At 43.9% G+C, this 23,348-nt stretch overlaps 1 protein-coding gene across 1 annotated transcript in view; it reads right to left on the bottom strand.

The window, feature by feature from the left end:
• Positions 1 to 536: 536 nt before the first annotated feature.
• LOC109889344 (insulin-like growth factor 1 receptor) overlaps positions 537 to 23,348 on the bottom strand; it is a 148,191-nt gene continuing 125,379 nt past the window's right edge. Inside the window, exons 11-21 of the mRNA XM_020480706.2 lie at positions 19,691 to 19,962; positions 19,387 to 19,529; positions 19,098 to 19,263; positions 18,856 to 18,958; positions 18,560 to 18,630; positions 18,219 to 18,448; positions 17,458 to 17,562; positions 17,061 to 17,220; positions 16,680 to 16,809; positions 8,445 to 8,579; positions 537 to 1,527 (exon numbers count right to left, since the gene is read on the bottom strand). Coding sequence (XP_020336295.1) covers positions 993 to 1,527; positions 8,445 to 8,579; positions 16,680 to 16,809; positions 17,061 to 17,220; positions 17,458 to 17,562; positions 18,219 to 18,448; positions 18,560 to 18,630; positions 18,856 to 18,958; positions 19,098 to 19,263; positions 19,387 to 19,529; positions 19,691 to 19,962 — 2,050 coding nt within the window. The 3' untranslated portion in view covers positions 537 to 992. The remainder of the gene's footprint in view (positions 1,528 to 8,444; positions 8,580 to 16,679; positions 16,810 to 17,060; positions 17,221 to 17,457; positions 17,563 to 18,218; positions 18,449 to 18,559; positions 18,631 to 18,855; positions 18,959 to 19,097; positions 19,264 to 19,386; positions 19,530 to 19,690; positions 19,963 to 23,348) is intronic.

Below are 23,348 nucleotides of genomic sequence, written 5' to 3'. Positions count from 1 at the left end.
TCTGTCAGAGTGACCATCCGGTCCTTGGTCACCTCCTCCGATTGCTCAGTTTGGCCGGGCAGCCAGCTCTAGGAAGAGTCTTGGTGGTGCCAAACGTCTTCCATTTAAGAATGATGGAGGCCACTGTGTTCTTGGGGACCTTCAATGCTGCATAATTATTTTGGTACCCTTCCTCAGATCTGTGCCTCGACACAACCCTGTCATGGAACTGTACGGACAATTCCTTCGATCTCAGGGCTTGGTTTTTGCTCTGACGTGCACTGTCAACTGTGGGACCTTATATAGACAGGTGTGTGCATTTCCAAATCACATTCAATCAATTGAATTTACCACTCGTGGACTCCAATCAAGAAACATCTCAAGGATGATCAATGGAAACAGTATGCATCTCATAACAAAGGGCAGGAATACTTGCAAAATCTATTTTTGCTTTGTCATTATAGGGTAAAAATATCTTAGAAAAGGCTGTAACGTAAAAAAAAATGAAAAAGTCAAGGGGTCTTAATACTTTCTGAAGGCAGTATAAACACACTCAGATATACACATTATTCTCTCAGAAATTATCTAAATGGGCTCGTCTGTTGGATTTTCTAGCAGATATGCTTCAAATTCTTTAAAAAAAAGTTATTGTCTCTCACTTACAATACCTGTCAGTCAGGGAATATTTGATGATGTCCTTCTTTAATGATGTTTTTAAAGTAACAAATACTAAACAAGAAGTAAACACTAGAGCTTCCCAGTGTTGTTGTTCGTTCTGAGCCACCATACTCCAAACGCTTTAGCAGGTTTCTGTGCTGTTTCTCAGTCTTGGTATTCAATAATAAGTCTTGATAATATTATTTAAAAATGAAAGACTCCTACTGCAGTAGAGTAGTATAATGTGTCAGTTATTCACTCATCCATCACCCCATTATAACTAAAACAGGGGAGAAGTTTATGTTACCCTGTGTGAGAAGAGGAGTGGGGTGATCTGGCTGAGGGGGAGGAGGGGATCAGCAGGCTGAAGACTGGGGCAGTGGCAGCGCCCGCTCATTCTTGCGCCCCCCGTTCATGTGAGCGTAGTTCTGTGTGTCCTCAAAGTTGGGCCGCAGCACCACCACTGGCCCGTTGGCCGATATCTGTCCTGAGTGCTTGTCCAAGGCCAGGCCTGGGGAGGCCGAGACAGAGGCAGCCGGGACTGAGGTGGAGGGAGAGCCAGGTCCCTTCAGGGTATTAGAAGGGCATTGCATTGGGGATAACTGCTGGGGAGGAGGGGGTGCTGAGCCCCCTGTGGCCCCCATGGGTCCCTGGGAGGGTAGAGGAACAGCAGTGGGGGGTCTGCTGGGTGCAGGGTCCAGTGGCACGTTCTCCATGTTCTCCACCTCCATGTCCAGCTCCTCAGTGTCTGGGGGCTTGTTCTCCTCGCTGAAGAAGAAGCTCATCTCACTGAACGGAGGCTCCAGCTCCTCCTTGAGGCTGTTGATGATCTCCAGGAAGGAAGGACGCATCTTGGGGTTGTACTGCCAGCACATCCGCATCAGCTCAAACCTAAGGGCACAAACACATTACCTAATTTATTATACATAATATGAAGGATTCAACTAAAATATGATCCAATAAATCTATCATTGCATCTTCTCACCATAAGGTGGCAGAGTGCACCAAGATAGAGCCAATGAAAATGTTTCTGATACTCACTGAAACAAACAACTTCCAGAGGTTTCTATACAAACAGCTACTGCCAACTATGCATAGAACGTCAGTAAGAATCTACCATCATATATCATACTACAGCATGTGTACAAATAGACAGTAAATCATACATGAGCATACTGTGCTAGGCTAGTGACAGAACACAGAAAACATCAAAACAACACCATGAAAAGAGAATCATTAAAGTTTGGTGTGGTGCTCGACCACACACCACATATTACATTATACACAAACAAGCTAAGAATACCTTCTACAGCCTACTGACATAAATCACTTAGTCATCTCCCTCTCTCCCAGCAGCCACCTCTCTATGTCCGATCCCACAACAGCCTGTACTGCTGGGTATCTCAGCCTCTCCGCACCAAAGCTTTCTGGGTAGTTCTCTCTGAATAAGACACTTAACTTCAAACTAAGTTTCAGCCAGCAGGAGGGAGGGTTGGTCATGGCTTGTTCTTTAGCCTCTCAGTGAGTGAGTCTCTTAAAGTTGCCTTTCAGATGGCTAAACTAAACCCCGGCTGCAAGACCTCCCATGAAAATGGTCGTAATGCTTGGAGCTGGGCCCATGTACCAGAGTAACCTGTCTGCTTGACGTTGGCACGCTGAAAATTCTTCCTGGACAATCTGTCGCTGTGTATAACTTTCGCTGATGTGAAATTAGAAAATAAGCTACAATAAATCATGTCAGCACCCAGCTCCTCATCACACACAAACACATTTTACTTTTCACATCATTTCACTCACATCACGATATGTAAATGTTGCATCGTTCACAACATTATAAATACCAATGCAATCCTCTACCAGAGTAGAGATCGAGAGAGCTACAAAAGAGAGCAACCTATGCTATGACAGACCATTAATAAACAGGAATCTGCAGCTGCAGGCCTGACCAGTAACATGTTCCACAATATCACCACTCAGAAAATCAGTTCTTTTCATGCAGCTTTCTAACATTGGACCAAAGGTCTAGTCATATTTCACCATAGAACAGTATCTTAGATATTGCCATAATTCTATCTATACTTAACTAAAATATGAACAAAACATGCAACAATTTCAAAGATTATACTGAGTTACAGTTCATACATAAAAATCTGTCATTTAAAATAAATTCATTAGGCCCAAATCTATATATTTCACATGACTGTGATTTCACGCGTATTTCACATGTGGTCAAATATACCTAAAAGAAAAGCTAGGAGCATGGATCAGAAAACCAGTCAGTATCTGGTGTGACCACCATTTGCCTCATGCAGTGTGATACATCTCCTTCGCATAAAGTTGATCAGGCTGTTGATTGTGGCCTGTGGAATGTTGTTCCAGTCCTTTTCAATGGCTGTGCGAAGTTGCTGGATATTGGCGGGAAGTGGAACATGCTGTCGTACACATTGATCCAGAGAATCCCAAACGATCTCAATGTCTGGTGAATATACAGGCCATGGAAGAACTGGGACATTTTCAGGTTCCAGGATTTGTGTACAGATCCTTGCGACATGGGGCTGTGCATTATCATGCTGAAACATGAGGCAATGGCGGTGGATGAATTGCATTCAAATTGCCATAGATAAAATGTAATTGTGTTCGCTGTCCGTAGCTTATGTCTGCCCATACAATAACCCCACCGCCACCATGGGGCACTCTGTTTACAAAGTTGATATCAGCAAACTGCTCGCTAACACGACACCATACATGCTGTCTGCCATCTGCTTGGTAGAGTGGAAAGCGGTATTCATCCGTGAAGAGTACACTTCTCCAGCGTGCCAGTGGCCATCGAAGGTGAGCATTTGCCCACTGAAATCGGTTACGACATCGAACTGAAGTCAGGTCAAAACCCTATTGAGGATGACAAGCACGCAGATGAGCTTCCCTGAGTAGGTTTCTGACAATTCTTTGGTTGTGCAAACCCACAATTTCATCAGCTATCCGGGTGACTGGTCTAAGGTAAAGAAGCCAGATGTGGAGCTCCTGAGCTGGCATGGTTACATGTGGTCTGTGGTTGCAAAATTCTTTAAAAATATGTTGGAGGCAGCTTATGGTAGAGAAATTAGCATTCAATTCTCTGGCAACAGCTCTGGTGGACATTCCTGCAGTCAGCATGCCAATTACACGCTCCCTCAAAACTTGAGACATCTTTGGCATTGTGTTGTATGACAAAACACATTTTAGAGTGGCCTTTAATTGTCCCCAGAACAAGGTGCACCTGTGTAATGATCATGTCTTTGAATCAGCTTCTTGATATGCCACACCTGTCAGGTGGAATAATTATCTTTGCTAAGGATAAATGATCACCAACATGGACTGTAAACAAATTAGTGCACAAAATTGGAGAGAAATAAGCTTTTTGTGTGTATGGAAAATTTTTGGGATCTTTGATTTCAGCTCATGAAACATGGGAACAACAGTTTTGTTCAGTATAGTATAGCATATGTGTATTTACATTTTCACTCATCCCCATAATAATTCTGATTTTACGCTGCTGTTACACGATGTTTATTATCTATGCATTATCTATGTCACTTTACCCCTACCTACATGTACATATGACCTCAATTACCTCGACTAACCTGTATAAAGCCTTGTTATTGTTATTTTATTGTTGCTCATTTATTTTATTAACTTTAGTTTGTTTATCTAGTAAATATCTTTCTTAACTCTTATCTTTCTTTTCCATTGTTGGTTAAGGGCTTGTAAGGAAGCATTTCACAATAGTTTTTTTTTTATTTGAGTGATTTGATACCCATACAGTTGAAGTCGGAAATTTACATACACCTTTGCCAAATACATTTAAACTCAGTTTTTCACAATTGCTGACATTTAATCCTAGTAAGAAATCCCTGTCTTAGGTCAGTTCAGATCACCTTTTTATTTTAAGAATTTGAAATGTCAGAATAATAGTAGAGAGAATGATTTATTTCAGCTTTCATTTCTTTCATCACATTCCCAGTGGGTCAGAAGTTTACATACACTCAGTATTTGATAGAATTAACTTTACATTTTTTTACTTGGGTCAAACGGTTTGGGTAGCCTTCCACAAGATTCCCACAATAAGTTGGGTGAATTTTGGCCCATTCCTCCTGACAGAGCTGGAGTAACTGAGTCAGGTTTGTAGGCCTCCTTGCTCCCACACGTTTTTTCAGTTCTGCCCACAAATTGTCTGTAGGATTGAGGTCAGGGCTTTGTGATGGCCACTCCAATACCTTGACTTTGTTGTCCTTAAGCCATTTTCCCACAACTTTGGAAGTTTGCTTGGGGTCATTGTCCATTTGGAAGACCAATTTGTGACCAAGCTTTAACTTCCTGACTGATGTCTTGAGATGTTGCTTCATAGTATCCACAGAATTTCCCTCCCTCATGACGCAATCTATTTTGTGAAGTGCACCAGTACCTCCTGCAGCAAAGCACCCCCACGAAATGATGCTGCCACCCCCGTGCTTCACGGTTGGGATGGTGTTCAGACCAGAGTACATTTCTCCAAAAAGTACAATCTTTGTCCCCATGTGCAGTTGCAAACCGTAGTCTGGCTTTTTTATGGCAGTTTTGGAGCAGTGGCTTCTTCCTTGCTGAGCGGCCTTTCAGGTTATATCGATATAGGACTCGTTTTACTGTGGATATAGATACTTTTTTTACCTGTTTCCTCCAGCATCTTCACAAGGTCCTTTGCTGATGTTCTGGGATTGATTTGCACTTTTCGCACCAAAGTACGTACAAAGTACGTTCATCTCCTTCCTGAGCGATATGACGGCTGCATGGTCCCATGGTGTTTATACTTGCGTACTATTGTTTGTTCAGATGAACATGGTACCTTCAGGCGTTTGGAAATTGCTTCCAAGGATGAACCAGACTTGTGGAGGTCTACAATTTTTTTCCTGAGGTTTTGGCTGACTTCTTTTGATTTTCCCATGATGTCAAGCAAAGGGGCTGTCACGCCCTGACCTTAGAGATAATTTTTATGTCTCTATTTTGGTTTGGTCAGGGCGTGAGTTGGGGTGGGCATTCTATGTTTTGTGTTTCTATGATTTTCTATTTCTATGTTTTGGCAGGGTATTGTTCTCAATCAGGGGCAGCTGTCTATAGCTGTCTCTGATTGGGAACCATACTTAAGTACCCTTTTTCCCACCTGTGCTTGTGGGAAGTTAACTTTGTTTGATGGCACTTAGCCTTAAGCTTCACGGTCAACTTTGTGTATGTAAACTTCTGACCCAATTGTAATTGTGATACATTGAATTATATGTGAAATAATCTGTCTGTAAACACTTTATGTCATGCACAAAGTAGAAAAACTATATTTTGTTAACAAGAAATTTGTGGAGTGGTTGAAAAACAAGTTTTAATGACTCCAACCAAAGTGTATGTAAACTTCCAACTTCAACTGTATATGGTAAAGATGGGAACACTTTTCAAATATGACTCATACTTTTTAAAATGATGTTATCGTTGTCTTCTTCTCTTCTCTCTCGTTGTCTTCTCTCTCAATCCCCCTCTTTCTTCAGCCTGACTACAGCATTGTTCTGCAGCCCTTGTTGGCTCCTGGCTCTGCAGGTCTCCGTACTGTAACTCTCCACTAACTCACTACAGGAGAAGCTACCAGCAGCGGCAACCTTTCCAGTACAAACCCTCCCCCACCCCACACTCTCCCTCCCCTGCCTAACACAATTCACACACTCTTGCAATCAGGACACCACTCTGAGGCTGCCATAGAAACCCAAGGTTTGTGTCTGCATAACACCAGCCCCTCTCTCCCCTCTCTGTAAGGTGAGGGAAAGAGGGAATGCCTTCGCATTGAGATGAGAGGCAGAGAGGAGAAATGCATGTACACAGCAGAGCTGCCTGACAGCTAGGGAGGCTGTTCCATTCCACTTTTCCAGACAAGACCAAAACCAAGATCGACAGACAGACAGTATCTCTCTAAGAACAGATATATTGTCCGGACCTCTGGCAGTCTCTATGGAGGTGCCACAGGGTTCAATTCTCGGGCTGACTATTTTCTCTGTATATATCAATAATGTCGCTCTTGCTGCTGGTGATTCTCTGATCCACCTCTACGCAGACGACACCATTCTGTATACATCTGGCCCTTCTTTGGACACGGTGCTAACAAACCTCCAAACGAGCTCCAATGCCATAGAACACTCCTACTGTGACCTCCAACTGCTTTTAAATGCTAGTAAAACTAAGTGCATACTCTTCAACCGATTGCTGCCTGCACACTCCCGCCCGACGAGCATCACTACTCTGGACGGTTCTGACGTAGAATATGTGGACAACTACAAATACCTCGGTGTCTGGTTGGACTGTAAACTCTTCTTCCAGACTCACATTAAGTATCTCCAATCTAAAATTAAATCTAGAATCGGTTTCCTATTTCGCAACAATGCCTCCTTCACTCATGCTGCCAAACATACCCTCGTAAAACTGACGATCCTACTGATCATTTACAAAATAGCCTCCAACACTCCACTCAGCAAACTGGATGTCACAGTGCCATCCGTTTTGTCACCAAAGCCCCATATACTACCCACCATTGCGACCGATATGCTCTTGTTGGCTGGCCCTCACTACATATTCGTCGCCAAACCCACTGGCTCCAGGTCATCTATAAGTCTTTGCTAGGTAAAGCCCCCCTTATCTCAGCTCACTGGTCACCATAGCAACACCCAACCTTACCACGCGCTCCAGCAGGTATATTTCACTGGTCATCTCCAAAGCCAACCTTCCCTTTGGCCGCCTTTCCTTCCAGTTCTCTGCTGCCAATGACTGGAACAAATTGCATAAATCACTGAAGCTGGAGTCATATATCTCCCTCTCTAACTTTAAGCATCAGCTGTCAGAGCAGCTTACTGATCACTGTACCTGTACACAGCCCATCTGTAAACAGCCCATCCAACTACCTCAGCCCTATATTGCTCTTTTTCTCCCCCCCCCCCCCCCCCAGTATTTCTACTTGGACATCATCATCTGCACATCTATCACTCCAGTGTTAATGCTAAATTGTAATTACTTCACCACTATGGCCTATTTATTCCCTTACCTTACCTACTTATCTACTCTTCTACATTTTCACACACTGTTTATACATTTTTCTATTGTGTTATTGACTGTACGTTTGTTTATGTGTAACTCTGTGTTGTTGTTTTTGTCACACTGCTTTGCTTTATCTTGGCCAGGTCGCCGTTGTTGATGAGAAAATGAGAACTTGTAAATGAGAACTTGTTCTCAACTGGCCTACCTGGTTAAATAAAGGGGGGAAAAAATATATATTAAAATATAATCGGGAATGAGCGGCATCTTTCACACACGGGCTGTGGCATCCCTTCTATGGACCTCGGCTTACTGCTGAGGAGGGAGCTCCCGTAACACCAGCTGAGCATGTGGGCCATGATGTCACTGTGCTCCATTTAACCTGTGATGTAAATGTCACCAGTCAGGCCTTCGCTTGGCTCCCCACTGGCATATGGCTCTCATGATATAGTATGCACATTTGTCCCCTCAACTCTAAATAGTAGCTGCAAGGGAAATATTGGCAGATTTAGCAAGGGAACCTTTATTCAATTGAACCTTTATTTAACAATGACAGTGAGCTGGTACTAGAGGACAATATCTTCAGAAAATGCACCTAAGGAATAAGCCTAACAGTGGTACAGACAATAGGAAAAACACCACATATTGAAAGATGTGGCTAAGACTGAAATTCTCCTGCGTCTGACTCAGTCCCAGAGCAAGAGTGACATTGAAAGAAAGAGCAGGGGACTCACAGCATGTCAGGACAGTTGTCAGGCTTGTCCAGGAGTCCTCCCTCCATGACGAAACGCAGCACCTGCTCGTTGGACATGCCCTGATACGGCTGCTCAGACAAGGTAGAAATCTCCCACAGCACCACCCCAAATGACCTGCAGGGGGAGACAGAGAGGAGACAGGTATGTTAGAAACAACACAAATTTAAAATGTCAAGTTTTATTAGTTGTATATATAGGATAGACATGGTATACATCGTCCAGTGAAATGCTTACTTGCAGGCTCCTTCTTGACAATGCAACAACAATACCAAATAATACAAGATAAGAATACGAACATAAAGTAAATGGCTCAGTAGAATATATACATATTTGTAAAGTATAATACAGGAAAGCACAATTTATTGTCCAATATTTACCCATTTTGGGGATGGGGGGGAAAGTGTTTAAATTGTGCAGTATTTAGCAATAATAATAAAAGTCTGGTAGCAGCACATGTGATGAGCGTACGTACATGCATGTGTCTGTGTGGGAGTTTGCATGAGTGAGTGCATGTGAGCTAAGCTAAGGTGCGGAGAGTCAGTGCAGGTGGTCAGTCCAGTTCAAGTGTGGCTGGGGTGTGTGGGGTCCTTGATGATGCTGCGGGCCTTCCTCGGGCACAGCTTCAAGTAGATGTCCTGGATGGGTGGGAGCATGGTCCCAGTGATGTACTGGGCCATCTTTACCACCCGCTGGAGGGCCTTGCGGTCATAGACCGAGCAATTCCCATACCAGGCTGTGATGCAACCGGTCAGGACGCTCTCGATTGTGCAGTGGTAGTATTTGGAGAGGACCAGGGCTAGTATGCTGAATTTCTTTAGCCGCCCTTAGGAAGTAGACACGCTGTTCTTATTTTAATTGTTTTATTTAAACATTAGTTATCTGTTGCACCCTCTTGACAAGAGTGGTGGTGTTGTTGGTCCATCTCAAGTCCTCGGTGATGTGGACGCCGAGGAACTTAAAACTGCTGACTCTCTCTACAGCAGTCCAATTGATGTAGATCATGGTATGTTCCCTCTGCTTCATGAATTCAACAATCAACATATTTTATTTTGCTGTTGTTGAGGTAGAAGTTGTTGTCCTGGCAGCACAATGCCAGTTCACTTATCTCCTTCCTATAGGCGAACTCGTCATTGTTGGTTATCAGGCCTACAACTCTGGTGTTACCAGAAAACTTGATGGAGTTGGAGTCGTGCAAAGCCATGCAGTTGTGGGTGAACAGGGAGTATAGCAGAGGGCTGAGGACACACCCCTGGGGGTCCCCTGTGTTAAGAGCCAGTGTGGAGGAGGTGTTGTTTCCAATCCACACAGCCTGTGCAGACCACCGTCAGGAAGTCCAGGATCCAGTTGCAGACAGTGGTTTCCAGTCCCAGGGCTCTGAGCTTGGTGTCGACCTTGGAGGGAAGAATAGTGTTGAATGCTGAACTCTAGTCAATGAACAGCATTTTCACATACTGTAGGTGTTCCTCTTGTCCAGGCCTAGTGAAAAGTGATGGAAATGGCATCTTCCATCATCAGCAGCATACTGTAGTAGGACCATGCAGTGTAATACAGGCAAAACCATCCATACACAGGGCCCGGCAGGGCATGTAAATAACCTCTGGCAGCGCTTTACAAGGATGTTGCTGCATTGTGTAATGTTGAGTAGGACTGTTCTCTAACAGTGGGAAGCAAATTGTGCAAAGAACAGAAGAAACGTTTATTCATAAATTCATGCTACATATATAAATCAAATAAGGACAAATGTAAATGTTTGTGTAATTTTGCCTTATCCATATTTTATCCATACAATGAGCCTGTATACTACCCAGAGACCACTAAGGAACTGCAACAGAAAACAAAACTTACACCTAAGCTTGACACAAAATAACTACGAGTTCATCATTGCCAATGATTATTTGTTAGCTCTCTTAATCCATATTTCCCCCACTGTTGTGGGATCTAAAGGCGGCTAAAAGCTCCACTCTGTTGATCGACGTGCGTGCATGCACGTGGGTGGAGTCATTTTTTGGGCAGCAGACTGTTTTCGTTGCGTTTCTCCCAGAGAGAAAGTCCACCTTGTGTAGTGTAAATCCACTAGGGGCTTGGGGAGCCAGAGAAGCTTACCAAGCAAGAGGGACCGAGGAACTCTTTTTGACTAGCTAGCGACGACCTTTGAACTTCCAGATCCGGTGTTATATGCCTGTTTACAAATGCTAGCTACATGTCAGGCTAGTCTGGTGTTCTATGTTTTATGACACACTTTTTTAGCCACAGAAGCAAACATGTCTCTTTGTAACGAGTGCATTGAGAGTCAGGAAGCAAGTACAGGGTGTGTGTTTTTAATAAATAAACAAAACAATAAACACGAAACACAAACAACAAACCTGAACAAACAAACCATGAAACAGAGTCAATAACACCTGAGGAAAGAACCAAGGGGAGTGACAGATGTAGGGAAGATAATCAAGGAGGTGATGGAGTCCAAGTGAGTGTCATGAGGCGCTGGTGCGCTTGACGATGGTGACAGGTGAGGCCGGAGAGGGAGTATACGTGACACTCTTATTTAATTGAAATTGCTAGAGCTTGAACTGCTACTATTACTAAGGAGGTGAAGAACACAAAGACTGAGAAAATGTGTCCACTGAACACTACAAGAGGGAACGATGGAGAATGCACGTCTCTTGTCCAACATTGACGAAGAAAGACATGCCGGTTGCCAGATTTTACGACTTGCTTCAGTGGCTTGCCCTTCACATCTCGCACGAGAAAACTCACAGCTTGCCCGTAAGTGCTGCAGAAAGGCTGTCTGTGACCATTTGGTTTTTGCCGAGTGGCAGCACACAGCAAAGAGGACACCAGCTTCCTGGACCCAAGAAACATGTCAGCAGAATGGCTATAGACATGTTCAACAACCTCAAGGAGTACTTCCTCACACCAGCAGGTCAAGTGTCGTTCCAAGATGCTGCTATTACACTACAGTAAATGTTGGTGTGGTTTGGAAAACATAAGCACACATACATTCTCTTCTTCTGGTTGATGACTGTTTGTTTCATGTTGTGAGCTACGCAATTTGATTTTGCTGTTTGGATTTAGGAGTTCTTATTCACACTTTACAAATCACAATAAAGAGTACTATCACGTCATCCTTGTTCTTGTTTTACCTAACCTTGTGTTATGTGAAGTGGCCTTTCAATGAGAACTTTCCTGCTATGGTAAATGGGTGAGAAAGGCCATCCAGCTGGAGATAAAAGGTCTAGGCCATCCAGACATTAACCTCATCTACATAACACAAGTTTGTACATGGTCTTGTGTAGTGGCCTTTCAATGGAGACCTTCCTGCTTTGGTACATGGGTGTGTCCAAATGTGGACAACAAGGACAGACCCCCGCCCCCAAGACATTAACCTCATCTACATAGCTCATGTACAACGCAGTGCAAGTTTACTGAGTGAATGATTCAAAACTGTACAAATAACCAGACAAATACATTTGTAAGCCTTTTAGATATGCATTTACTATCACAAGAGGAAAATAGTGCAATGTAAAACAATGCAATATACAGGTGAAAAGTGTGATGAAAGAAAAAAAACTAAGTAAACACCTGTAACATGTGAATGAGGAAATACAGTGCAATCAGAAAATATTCAGACCCCTTCCTTATTCCTTACCCTTATTCTAAAATTGATTACATTTCATTTTTCCCTCATCAATCTACACACAATACCCCACAATGACAAAGCGAAAACAGGTTTTTAGACATTTTTGCAAATGTATAAAAAAAAAAAAAACTGAAATACCTTATTTACATAAGTATTCAGACCCTTTGCTATGAGACTTGAAATTGAGTTCAGGAACATCCTGTTTCCATTGATCATCCTTGAGATGTTTCTTTAACTTGATTGGTGTCCACCTGTGGTAAATTCAATTGATTGGAAATGATTTGGAAAGGCACACACCTGTCTATATAAGGTCCCACAGTTGACAGTGCATGTCAGAGCAAAAACCAAGCGATGAGGTCGAAGGAATTGTCCGTAGAGTGCCGAGACAGGATTGTGTCGAGGCACAGATCTGGGGAAGAGTACAAAAACATTTCTGCAGCATTGAAGGTCCCCAAGAACACAGTTGGCTCCATCATTCTTAAATGGATGAAGTTTGGAACCACCAAGACTCTTCCTAGAGCGTGGGGAAGTGGGGAATCGGGATTGTCACTCTGACAGAGCTCCAGAGTTCCTCTGTGGAGATGGGAGAACTTTCCAGAAGGACAACCATCTATGCAGCACTCCACCAATCAGGCCTTTATGGTGGAATGGCCAGACGGAAGCCACTCCTCAGTAAAAAGGCACATGACAGCTCACTTGGAGTTTACCATAAGGCACCTAAAGGACTCTCAGACCATGAGAAACAAGATTCTCTGGTCTGATGAAACTATGATCGAAGTCTTTGAATGCCAAGCGTCACGTCTGGAGGAAACCTGGCACCATCCCTATGGTGAAGATATGCTGGTGCAGCATCATGCTGTAGTCAGGATCAAGGGAAAGATGAACAGAGCAAAGTACAGAGAGATCCTTGATGAAAACCTGTTCCAGAGCGCTCAGGACCTTAGACTGGGGCGAAGGTTCACCTTCCAACAGGACAATGTAGGAGTGGCTTCGGAAACAAGTCTCTGAATGTCCTTAAGTGGCCCAGCCAGAGGTCAGACTTGAACCCGATCAAACATATCTGGAGAGACCTGAAAATAGCTGTGCAGCGACGCTCCCCATCCAACCTGACAGAGCTTGAGAGGATCTGCAGAGAAGAATGGGAGAATCTCCCCAAATACAGGTGTGCCCTGCTTGTAGCGTCATACGCAAGAAGACTCAAGGCTGTAATCACTTCTAAAGATGCTTAAACAAAGTACTGAGTAAAGGGTCTGAATACTTATGTAAATGTGATATCATTATTTTTCACAAATTTGCAAAAATGTATAAAAACCTGTTTTTGCTTTGTCATTATGAGGTATTGTGTGTAGATTGATGAGGGGGGGGGGGGATTATGTAATCCATTTTAGAATAAGGCTGTAACATAACAAAATGTGGAAAAAGCAAAGGGGTCTGAACACTTCCGAAAGCACTGCAAGTAAAAGAAACATGCACCAAAAAAATCTAGGAAATGACCCACGGCCTTAACGTATGAATAAGAAAAAAAAACACAACAACATATTTTTGGGGGTGAGACAAATGGGAGACTGATCAGCAGGAATAGACCATCCATGATACCATGACGTTGTAGACGGCCTTTGCTGGACACCGCTGCTGTTTCTGTAACTCCTGTTGCAGTTTCTTTAAGTCATCCACCCGCTGCATAATGTCAGTGTCCAAAGGATCCTCCGTTGCCTTCCTATTCCGGCCATTGGATCTGTGTCGGGGAGATGGGGTAGAGGTTGATGGAGGTACAGGGAAGAGAAAAGGGTGCGCCTGGACGGTGGGTTGGGTGTTGGTGAGAAGGCATGATGAACCACCTGTAGATGGGCCCTCAGGGCTCAGCTCCGTCTCTGGACTGTCCAAAACACCACTCCCTCCAACACCAACAAGAAGATGGCGAATGTATTAGAATAGAATGTAAGCAATCTTAAAACATCTCCATTGGCTCCTTTGAGTTAAAATGTTTACCCCAAATAACTGATTTCATCAACATCTCAATCTACTTAACACAACACACGGTCTGTTTTCTGATGTTTGAACTAGCCTGCTATTCATTATGATAACACAGGCACGGAATATTTCCCACTCACAATTTCTCCCATCCAGAAAATAACTGATTTCACATGTTCTAACTATGTCTGCTAAACATAAGGTCACAAACACACACACTGACTATACAAAAGGACTCGGTTGCATGACGAGTACATACCGTTTCTGGCATATTTGTGTCTGTGTCTGACGATGTCTCCCGTGAACACGAAGCCAATCCAGTTGTCTGAAAATCGGTAGGGGACACACCAGAGGCAGCCCCACTCCTCGTCTCCTTCACCCTTTTCAGATTGTGAACATACCGGTCCCAAATCTTTCTCCATGAAAGAGTGCAAAACTCACCTCACACTTCCCCCTCAGTCTTTGCAAGGAATAGTATGTCGGGTCTCAATTTCCAGGTAGGAAAAAACTGTGTTGAATGCTGGAGCGCATTACAAGAGCCTTTTGTGATGAAAAACAACATTTCTCCATCGGCCCTGTTTGTGCATTATGTGTAGACAGCATCATTGTGACTTTGTCAGTCAGCTTGTTCTCAATAAATCAAAATCATTGTTAAGTGTTCCTGTATCAATATGGACTTTTAAAAACCCACACATAATTCCACCTATAGTAATTTGATGAACAGGACATTCATTTGAATATAGGTTTCTCTGGAGGCGTAAGAACAAGTTATCCTTACCACCAGAGGTTTGGATGGGGACCTGTATCAGCGATTGTGACCAGACAGACAGATCATCTGCAGAGATATAGCTCCCCATGTACTAAGTTTGTACTTTTCTATATCACGTATCAAATGACTGTGCACAAAAGGAGAATGACTTGATAGAACTGCAATTACAGAACTCAGACTTTTCTCTGTAGATTCAGAGTGTATTTGAATCCAGAATACTCTGGAGACATAATATTAAGTTCTACATATCAGAGGGTGAAGGGTGACCTGTATTAGTGATTTTGACCAGATAAATATATCACCTGCAAAGATGGAGCACCTTATATACTCACCTATGGTTATTACTGTTTATAATTAAGTATGACTGTGTACAGAATCAAAATGACCGTACATATATGCTTAGTTGCAGTCAAAACAACTCATATAAAGTCTGTCAGTGGTAGGAATACTTGATAGAACTAGAGTAAAGGAATCACCTACCCTCCGAATGTACACATAGTGCTGTATTGGTGTGTATTCTCCGAATAATAGTTATTCTCCAGGAAATGTTACATAAATAGCAGAAATCCTATACTATATGTTATATGTGCAACTTGTTATGGTACTTTGGTTGCTATAACATTTGGTTTAACGTGACATTGAGGATTTGGGCATGCTTTTTGAAGCATCCTGCCATAGGCCTTACCATAGCCTTACCACTCCCATTGTTTCACTAGCAGCGATGCAAATGCTATCTGTGAGGTAAATAAATAAATAAAACTATGCCATATTTTTGTTCATTGTCTCTCAGGATCAATGGATGAATCAAATTAAGAATACTTCAAATTTTGGTGTACCAACCCTTAAATGGGAGTCGATTTGACCAAATATGACAAAATTTGTATTTACTTAAAAATTCTAAGAACTAAATTATACTTCAACCAAATTATGGTAAATCAGCTTTTTAGTACAAATGTGGATTGTACTTCTAAAAAAAAGCTGCATATCATTTAAGGGAAAATATATATATTTTAGTTTTACAGAATATTAGAATAACAAGAATAACAATCTGTTTTGACTATTTTGTTAAATTTCAGATACACATTATTTACATGACTAATAATGTTTTAATAAGAAATATGTTGATATTTTGCTATGATTGTTGCTTTTGGTAATCCATGTAAAAGATGTTGGTAGTATGAGGGTTAAAAAAGCATTTTATTACATTGACTTGTATCTAATTGGCTGAAACAAGAGCGTGTTGAAATATACTTTTTTTTAGATAAACAAGAAAAGACACCTACTGGTAATTTCATAGGAGCCCAGAATAAGTTCCCACAATGCTTGTTTTCATCTGCGTGACTTCAAAGACGAAGATAGGGAATGGGACGTGGAGGTGAATTTCTGTTGGCACTCTAAACCATCATTTGTAAACATCTGCAGGAGTTTAAGTGTGCTTGTAGGGACAGACCCGTGGGACACTTTCGATTGGGAAACAAAAACTAAGGAGCTAGGAAAGAGCTATAGTTCTCTAAAGCAACCCATTCCAGAGAGAGAACTGGAAGGAGCGTTGATCTGCTGTTCTAAACTCACTCTATGTTCCTGAAAGCACAGAGGAACTGGACTAAACAGGAACTACTTTTCACTGCCAAAATGTACTGTACCTACTAACTATAATAGCATCCAGATGAATTCCTAACTTCCTTAGGACATGGACTGTGTGTGTGAAGTGATAGGCCTGTTTTCCCCATGCTAGTCCCGGAGAGAGCATGCAATATTCTAGCACACATACAGCTAGTGTACTGCGCAGGTCTATGTATGCGCGTGTGTGTATGAGTCAGAGGCGAGGAGCTCTTACCAGACATCAGAGTTTGTGGTGAACACTCCGTCTTTCAGCGACTCTGGGGACATCCAGCGGACTGGCAGAAGGCCCTTCCCTCCTTTCCGATAGTAATCCGTCTCGTAGATGTCTCGCGTCATGCCAAAGTCTGAGAAGAAGAGAAGAGAATTTTGAGTGGCCACTAAATATCCCACTAATGTGAGGGAGTGGATGCTCATGAGGCCTAATCCATTCCTCACCTCTCCTTCTCTTCTGTCCATTTACATCTGCAAGCTATTCCTCTCCCTCAAGCACTCAGTGATCTCAAAATACTTACTTTGGAGTACAGCAGAGCAGAGGGAGTTTAGCATTAAACAAACAGGGGGAAGTAGAAGTAATACTGTATTTTAAGGCACTCACCCCCGATCTTGACGGTGAAGTCCTCCGCCACCATGCAGTTCCTGGCAGCCAGGTCTCTGTGGACGAACTTGTTGGCGTTGAGGTATGCCATGCCGTCCGCAATCTCCCCTGCCATCTGGATCATCTTCTTCAGCGGGGGCAGAACCTGGCTGGACGTGTTCTGTGGCAAAGAGGCAGAGACGTGAGCACAAGCAGGCCATTCAGTCTATCCCTCCAACCTCCTTCTCCCTGCTGTCTGCAGCACTGAACCATGGCCAGGGCACACCACACAATGTGAGAGACCAACTGACGGAGGAGTGTGTGTGTGCCGTATTAATAGATGATTAATGCACTGACACACAGACTTGAGTTCTGTGAGAGACTATGTTATAAAGAGCAGGAGGGGTAATGTACATACCTCTTTACGGAGCGAGCGCAGGTGACTCTTCAGGTCTCCACGGGTCATCAGCTCCATTATCACCAAGGTGGGCTGTCCCTGAGAGACCACGCCCAGCAGACGCACCTACACCAATCACAACACAGCACCGAGAGGGTATCAGGGTAGATGAGCACAAACAATTCTCATTGGTGTAGTATTCCTTCTGAAACTTTTGGGAAAGAAACAGATATCTAAGTGCTAATATTCACTAAGTGACTGAAGTGATGTGGAATGTTCTTGCTTTTGAAACTACTCTGGCTCCTTTTAACTAAAACGACTGTGGAGCTTTGAGGAAAGCAGAAAAAAAACTCCTCCTTGCCTCTAAATTATTCAAAATGAGCTTAATAATTAAGTGTTCGGCTTTTAATCACCCAGACATGCTAAAAGGTTGTAACAGAGTTTTTCCAAGGGGGAAATCCTTAACATTTCCGTTTATCTGAATTAATGAGGATTCGGCTGTGATAGAGCACAAAGGTCTCGATCACACAGTTACAGCTGGCCTCAGGTTATACTGGAATTATACTGCAGCTCCCTGTGCCCTGGGTAGTTTGCCCTGGCTTTGACCTCTGACCTTATCAACCAGCCAGGTGTCTCCGACCCTATGCAGCGGTCTCTGCCTGGGGCCCTTTGTTTCTAACCTTGAAATTGTGAACCTTGTGAAATTGAAGCAATAATCTCATCACTCAAAGCTAGTGTTTCTGAGCCAATGTCCCTGATGTTAACTGTTTTGTCTCTCTCACCACGTGGTGACAGTTGAACTCCTTCATGACGGAAGCCTCATTGAGGAACTCTATCCTCTCCCTCATGCTGGCTGACTCGTTGACCGTCTTGATGGCCACGCGCGTCTCTGGGTCGTCTTTAACCACGCCCTTAGCGAGGCCCTCGTACACCATGCCAAAGGAACCCTGGCCCAACTCCTTGTGCATGGTGATCTTTTCCCTGGCCACCTCCCACTCATCTGGAACATACACTGAACACAGGAGTAGAGGACAGTCAGAGACAGACACAAAACACCATCACCCGAGGAGAGTCGGATATTTTGCATTTATAATGACACTGTAGGTGTTCAGATGGATCTTACTCTCAGCAGCACTGAAGTACTCAGGGTTGACAGAAGCATAGAGGACACCATTCCCCAGCCTGTCACTGTTCCTGTGGACACAAACCCATCTGTGTGAGCCAGTGGAGGCAGCTTCGGCAACAGATAAATGGGATCGTTCATTCAGCAGAAAAGCCGACAATCTTATGAACTGCCTAAGGCAGGAAAATGATCACAATAGCACTATTATATTATTCAACTGATTAATATTGCACTAGTCAAACATTTTGTTAAAGAGACACAGTTGTTTGTTATAGTGATCATTCAGCTCCTCTTACCTTTTTTTGTTGATAAAAAAGAGTGCAGTAATGAGGCTGGCGATAAGAATTATCACTATGATGGGGATGATGATGACCAGATAGAACGTGATGTCGTAGTCCCCTGCAACAAGATGATAACAGAACAACTATTCAAATCTGACCAATGAGAAAAGGAGGATTTAACAGAAATATAATTTCTGGGCATGAAAATCATCCATATAAAAGGCATTTTAATGAGGAAAAGCATGTGTTCTCCATACGTGTGCGTGGGGTTACGTAGAAGGACACTGGCTCAGTCCAGGACCCATTTCCTGCCAGGGAGGTGGCGCGCACGCGGGCAGAGTAGTTCCCAGAGCCTAGGTTGGTCAGACGAGCTCCTTTGTGCACTCTGTAGTGCTGGCGTGACACACACTCATGTTTCTCAGGCTGGAAAACACACACACACACACACACACAGACAAAGTGTCAACCTGATGTCTGATGGCCACAGTGGGTTGAGGGGTTGAGGTCCTGCAGAACTCCCAGGGGCCCTGGCCCATACAGACTCACCTCGGTGCCTTGGCGAAACTTAATCTCATACATTAGGATGAGACCGTTGGGGTTGACAGGCTCCGGCCACCTCAGCAGCACCGACCCCTCCACCTTCTCATCCCTCTCCTGATTCACCGTGCCTGGCATGTCATCCGCTTTGTCTGATGGGCAGAGACACAGACACTAAATATCAGATGGCTTCCTACACATAAGACATTTCCAAAAAGGAACAATAACGCTATGCAGATGGCCATGGTCAAGGTGTTGTTGTTGAAGCATTTGTGTCTAGTGTTGTCTGTGTCTGTGTGTGTGACTGCCTCACCTGCAGGTTTGGTCCTGGAGAAGACGAAGGCTCCAGCGCTGCAGCGACGGACCTCCTGGTTACAGGCGTGGATGTCGATGCGGTAAACAGTGAAGGGCTGTAGGTTGGGGATCTCTATAAACTCTGTCTTGCTCCGGTCCTCCATGAAGGGGAACTCCCTCTCGGGGGATTCTCCGTCTGTCCCATTACCCTCCAGGCCTGTGGTGTTGCCACCCCGCGCCAAGGTGCTGTTAGCCACCCCAAATAGATCCCTACGCCGCCGGTCTGGGGGCCTGAAGGACAAAGGGGGTTGCATAAAGAAATTCTAGAGAGAGAGACCCACTGAAGCAGAAAAGGCACATGTGTGGCAAAGGATAAGCGACAAAGGTTGAGGAGAAGAAGGAGTGAAGAAGATGTGTGGGCTTTCAGCTTCTCTGGAAGGGAGCTGAGGCAGAGAGGAGAGAGGGGAATATCAAGTCAGCTAGCCATACAGTAATATAGTGGCTCTCAACTGGTTTTGCCTCGGGATCCAAATTGAACGAGGTTGTCTCCGTCGCGACCTAATATTCATATTGCGAAATATAAAAATGGAAAACTATTTTTAATGCTATATTTTATAGTAAATGTAGCAATTATATGACAAGGGAACAACATTCCCACCTCTTTCATTGTCAATAATGAAATCATTCCCATGTTCTTGATGAAGAATGTCAATAAACAATAAGTTGGTTTGAGAGCACAAAATCAACCAAAATAGTGCTGCTAATAGCTCTATATTGAAAATTCTGTGATAGAATTTTTAAAATCTAAGATTAAAATAAATGATTAGGTTCATTATCATTTCTACACACTTCTTGCTGTTTTTTTTATTAAATGTATATTTTTACTCTGCGACCCAAAACCTCCCGGGCGCAACCCACCAGTTGAGAATCGCTGCAGTAATATATTCTGGAACGCCATACTGTACATACAGTATACTGTAGCCTTCATACCGAGCCCACATGATGTCATTGACACGAGTCACACTGAGCAAAAGCATCCCCTTCAACCTCACTGGACAGGGCAGGGTCCTCTACAGGAATAGAATATGGGAATAAGAAGTAGTAATAAGTACTATCAAGCAGTAAAATGACAATTTCTAGTGGGATACAACTTAACTGAGAGTAGAATACATTATGTTGAAGTAGCCTGGTTGTATTTGTTGTTGCAGTGTGTCTGTCCAGCTGCAGTGGTCTGCTCCCTGTGGAGCTGTGTGGTGTGATGAGGTCAGAGAGGTGGGACAGAGGTGCAGAGAGAGCACACATCCACACACTGTCAGCACCCTGCCTGTCTACTCTGTTAGCCAGGACAAATTCACTTTTCAAGGGAAAGTTATGGGAGAATAATGACCACCTGTTTGAAGCATAGAGAGGCGTTTTTTTGCATTATACTAAAATAAGGCAAATAAAGCAATAAACACGAAATCAAATGGTACATTCTGTCAAAAAGAGCAAACAAGATAACCTGCAACAGGACTGCAGCCCTCTTTCATGGAGATTGTTGTAAACACAATGATGAGGATGACGGTGTGAGCCACAGAAGCTGGAGAGCCGGCCGGCTGCAAGTGGATCCTGGCTGGAGCCACTGACAACATGCAGGCAGTGGTAGCAGTAGCAGATCACCAGACACTACTAGGTGGGGCCACTGGGACTCCACAACACACGGAGCGCTGTGCCGATACCGAGGGGAGCAGACCTTACCTAGAGTCACCTTTAGGAGACGTGTAACGACTGGCTCTCTCTGGGTCTCTGAAAGAATTCAACAGTCAGCCACAGGCGGCTGGTGGCACCTTAATTGGGGAGGACGAGCTCATAGTAATGGCTGAAACAGAATAAATAGAATGGTATTGAACTAATCAAACACATGATTCCCATGTGTTTGAAACCATTCCGATCTGTCCATTCCAGCCACAATTATGAGCTGTCCTCCCCTCAGCAGCCTCCTGTGCAGTCAGACCACAGTGCAGTCAACTGAGGTAAGGAAAATACAGGACTGTCTGACAGTGGTGGGATGTGCTGTGTATATGTTGGCTTAAACAACAATGAATCCAGAACATATTTAGATTCATAGGGTGTTTACAGTACACATGAACAAGACAAAGTAAATATGTAAAGAGTCTTTAAGGAGAGATAAATTCATTAGTGAATAAAAGTGACTGTGATGGATGAGTGTGTCTGAAAGGACTGTGATCTCCTGAGTATCTCTCTCTAACTCCACCTAACAGTACAGGCCAGCAGGGTTCACTCAGGACTACAAGAGAATGTGGTTTCTGCTTTATTTTACATTCCAACATCTAGACCTTCAAAAATACTGTACAAAGCCAATGTTCTCTCAGAACTATTCCACAAAAAAAAGACTAATATGAGCGGGTGACAAAAGACCTTGAGACTGACCGGGCACCCACTGGGAAAAAGTATTTATGGTGAGTGGAAAAACACACAGGCACAGACAGGCACACAGATCTGTGGGAAGAAAACAGAAGCCATCGCACACCTCTGTCAACATTCCATCCTGAACGTTTTAACTGCTCCAGCTAAGTCCACGGTGCACAGCACTCCAAAACGATCAGTTACGATTAACAATACACAACAGCACTGAGGACTGGCAGAGCTTTAATGAACATCTTGTATAAGAGACAAGTGCATGGAAGGGAGCACGAGACAGCCTGCCATTGAAGACTGGGTCGCCCCAAGATGAATGAGAGGGGTGATGGGTAGACGCCCCCTTGTGCCAATTTGCCCAGGAGAGGGGACAGATGGCTGGGTTGCCAGAGAGCTACAAGGCAGAGCAGAGTAAAGCAGACCTGTCCTCAAATGAACTTTAGACAGAGGACTGATACTGAAGCGTGACCTTCTAACCAGGCGCTGCTGACTGCAGCTGGTGTACTCCCTCCCCAGCTCCCCTCCTAAAAAAATACCTCCCTCTTTCTCACCTTTACGCTGTACGAGGGATCCTAAGAGAGACATGACTGCACTCTCTGTCTGGAGCCAGAACAGCGTGATTTAGCAGTACTCTTTTACCACAGCAGCTGAACATAGCAGCCTCTCATGCCAGTGAAAAGAGAGGCCAGAGAAAGGACACTTTTTTCTACTTAGTGATCATATACAATATGAAAGCACAGCTGTGATGGCGAGTGCTCTCTGAAGGACATACAGGGTGATAACCAGATGGTAAGGGCAGTGCCAACTGCCATCAACAGGATAAACACAGGAACCTTTGCGGTACTTCTCAATGTCCTTCTGTGTGTCCTTGGACAAGGACATTGAGAAGTACACCATGAGTTAGGTGATGTCATGGTTGCAACAACCCAATCAGCTGATGTCCACTCTGTGAATCTGAAAGGTTGTCACCCATCCCTGTCCCCGGATTACTCTTGTCTACTTCTCCAGCCAGTCAGTCTGTCTTGCTGAATGGTGTTCACTGGTCTGGCCAGCTTTAAGGGGATCTTCCCTTTCTCTCCTCATTCATTTGAATTCCAGATGGCTTCTCTGTACATTTCCTGGCAGCAGGTCACTCCGAACCATGCCGCGGACAAAGAGAGCATGTGAGGGAAGGAGGAGGGAGAGCAGCAAGGAGGGCGACAGAATGGAAAACATTTCCTCTCTCTCTGTTTCTGTTTCCCCCCTCCCTTTCGCCTTCT

The sequence above is a fragment of the Oncorhynchus kisutch genome, linkage group LG4 (assembly GCF_002021735.2).
Source record: "Oncorhynchus kisutch isolate 150728-3 linkage group LG4, Okis_V2, whole genome shotgun sequence".
NCBI lineage: Eukaryota > Metazoa > Chordata > Actinopteri > Salmoniformes > Salmonidae > Oncorhynchus > Oncorhynchus kisutch.
Note: the sequence above shows the minus strand (reverse complement) of the source record. Positions and strands in the feature narration are given on the sequence as shown.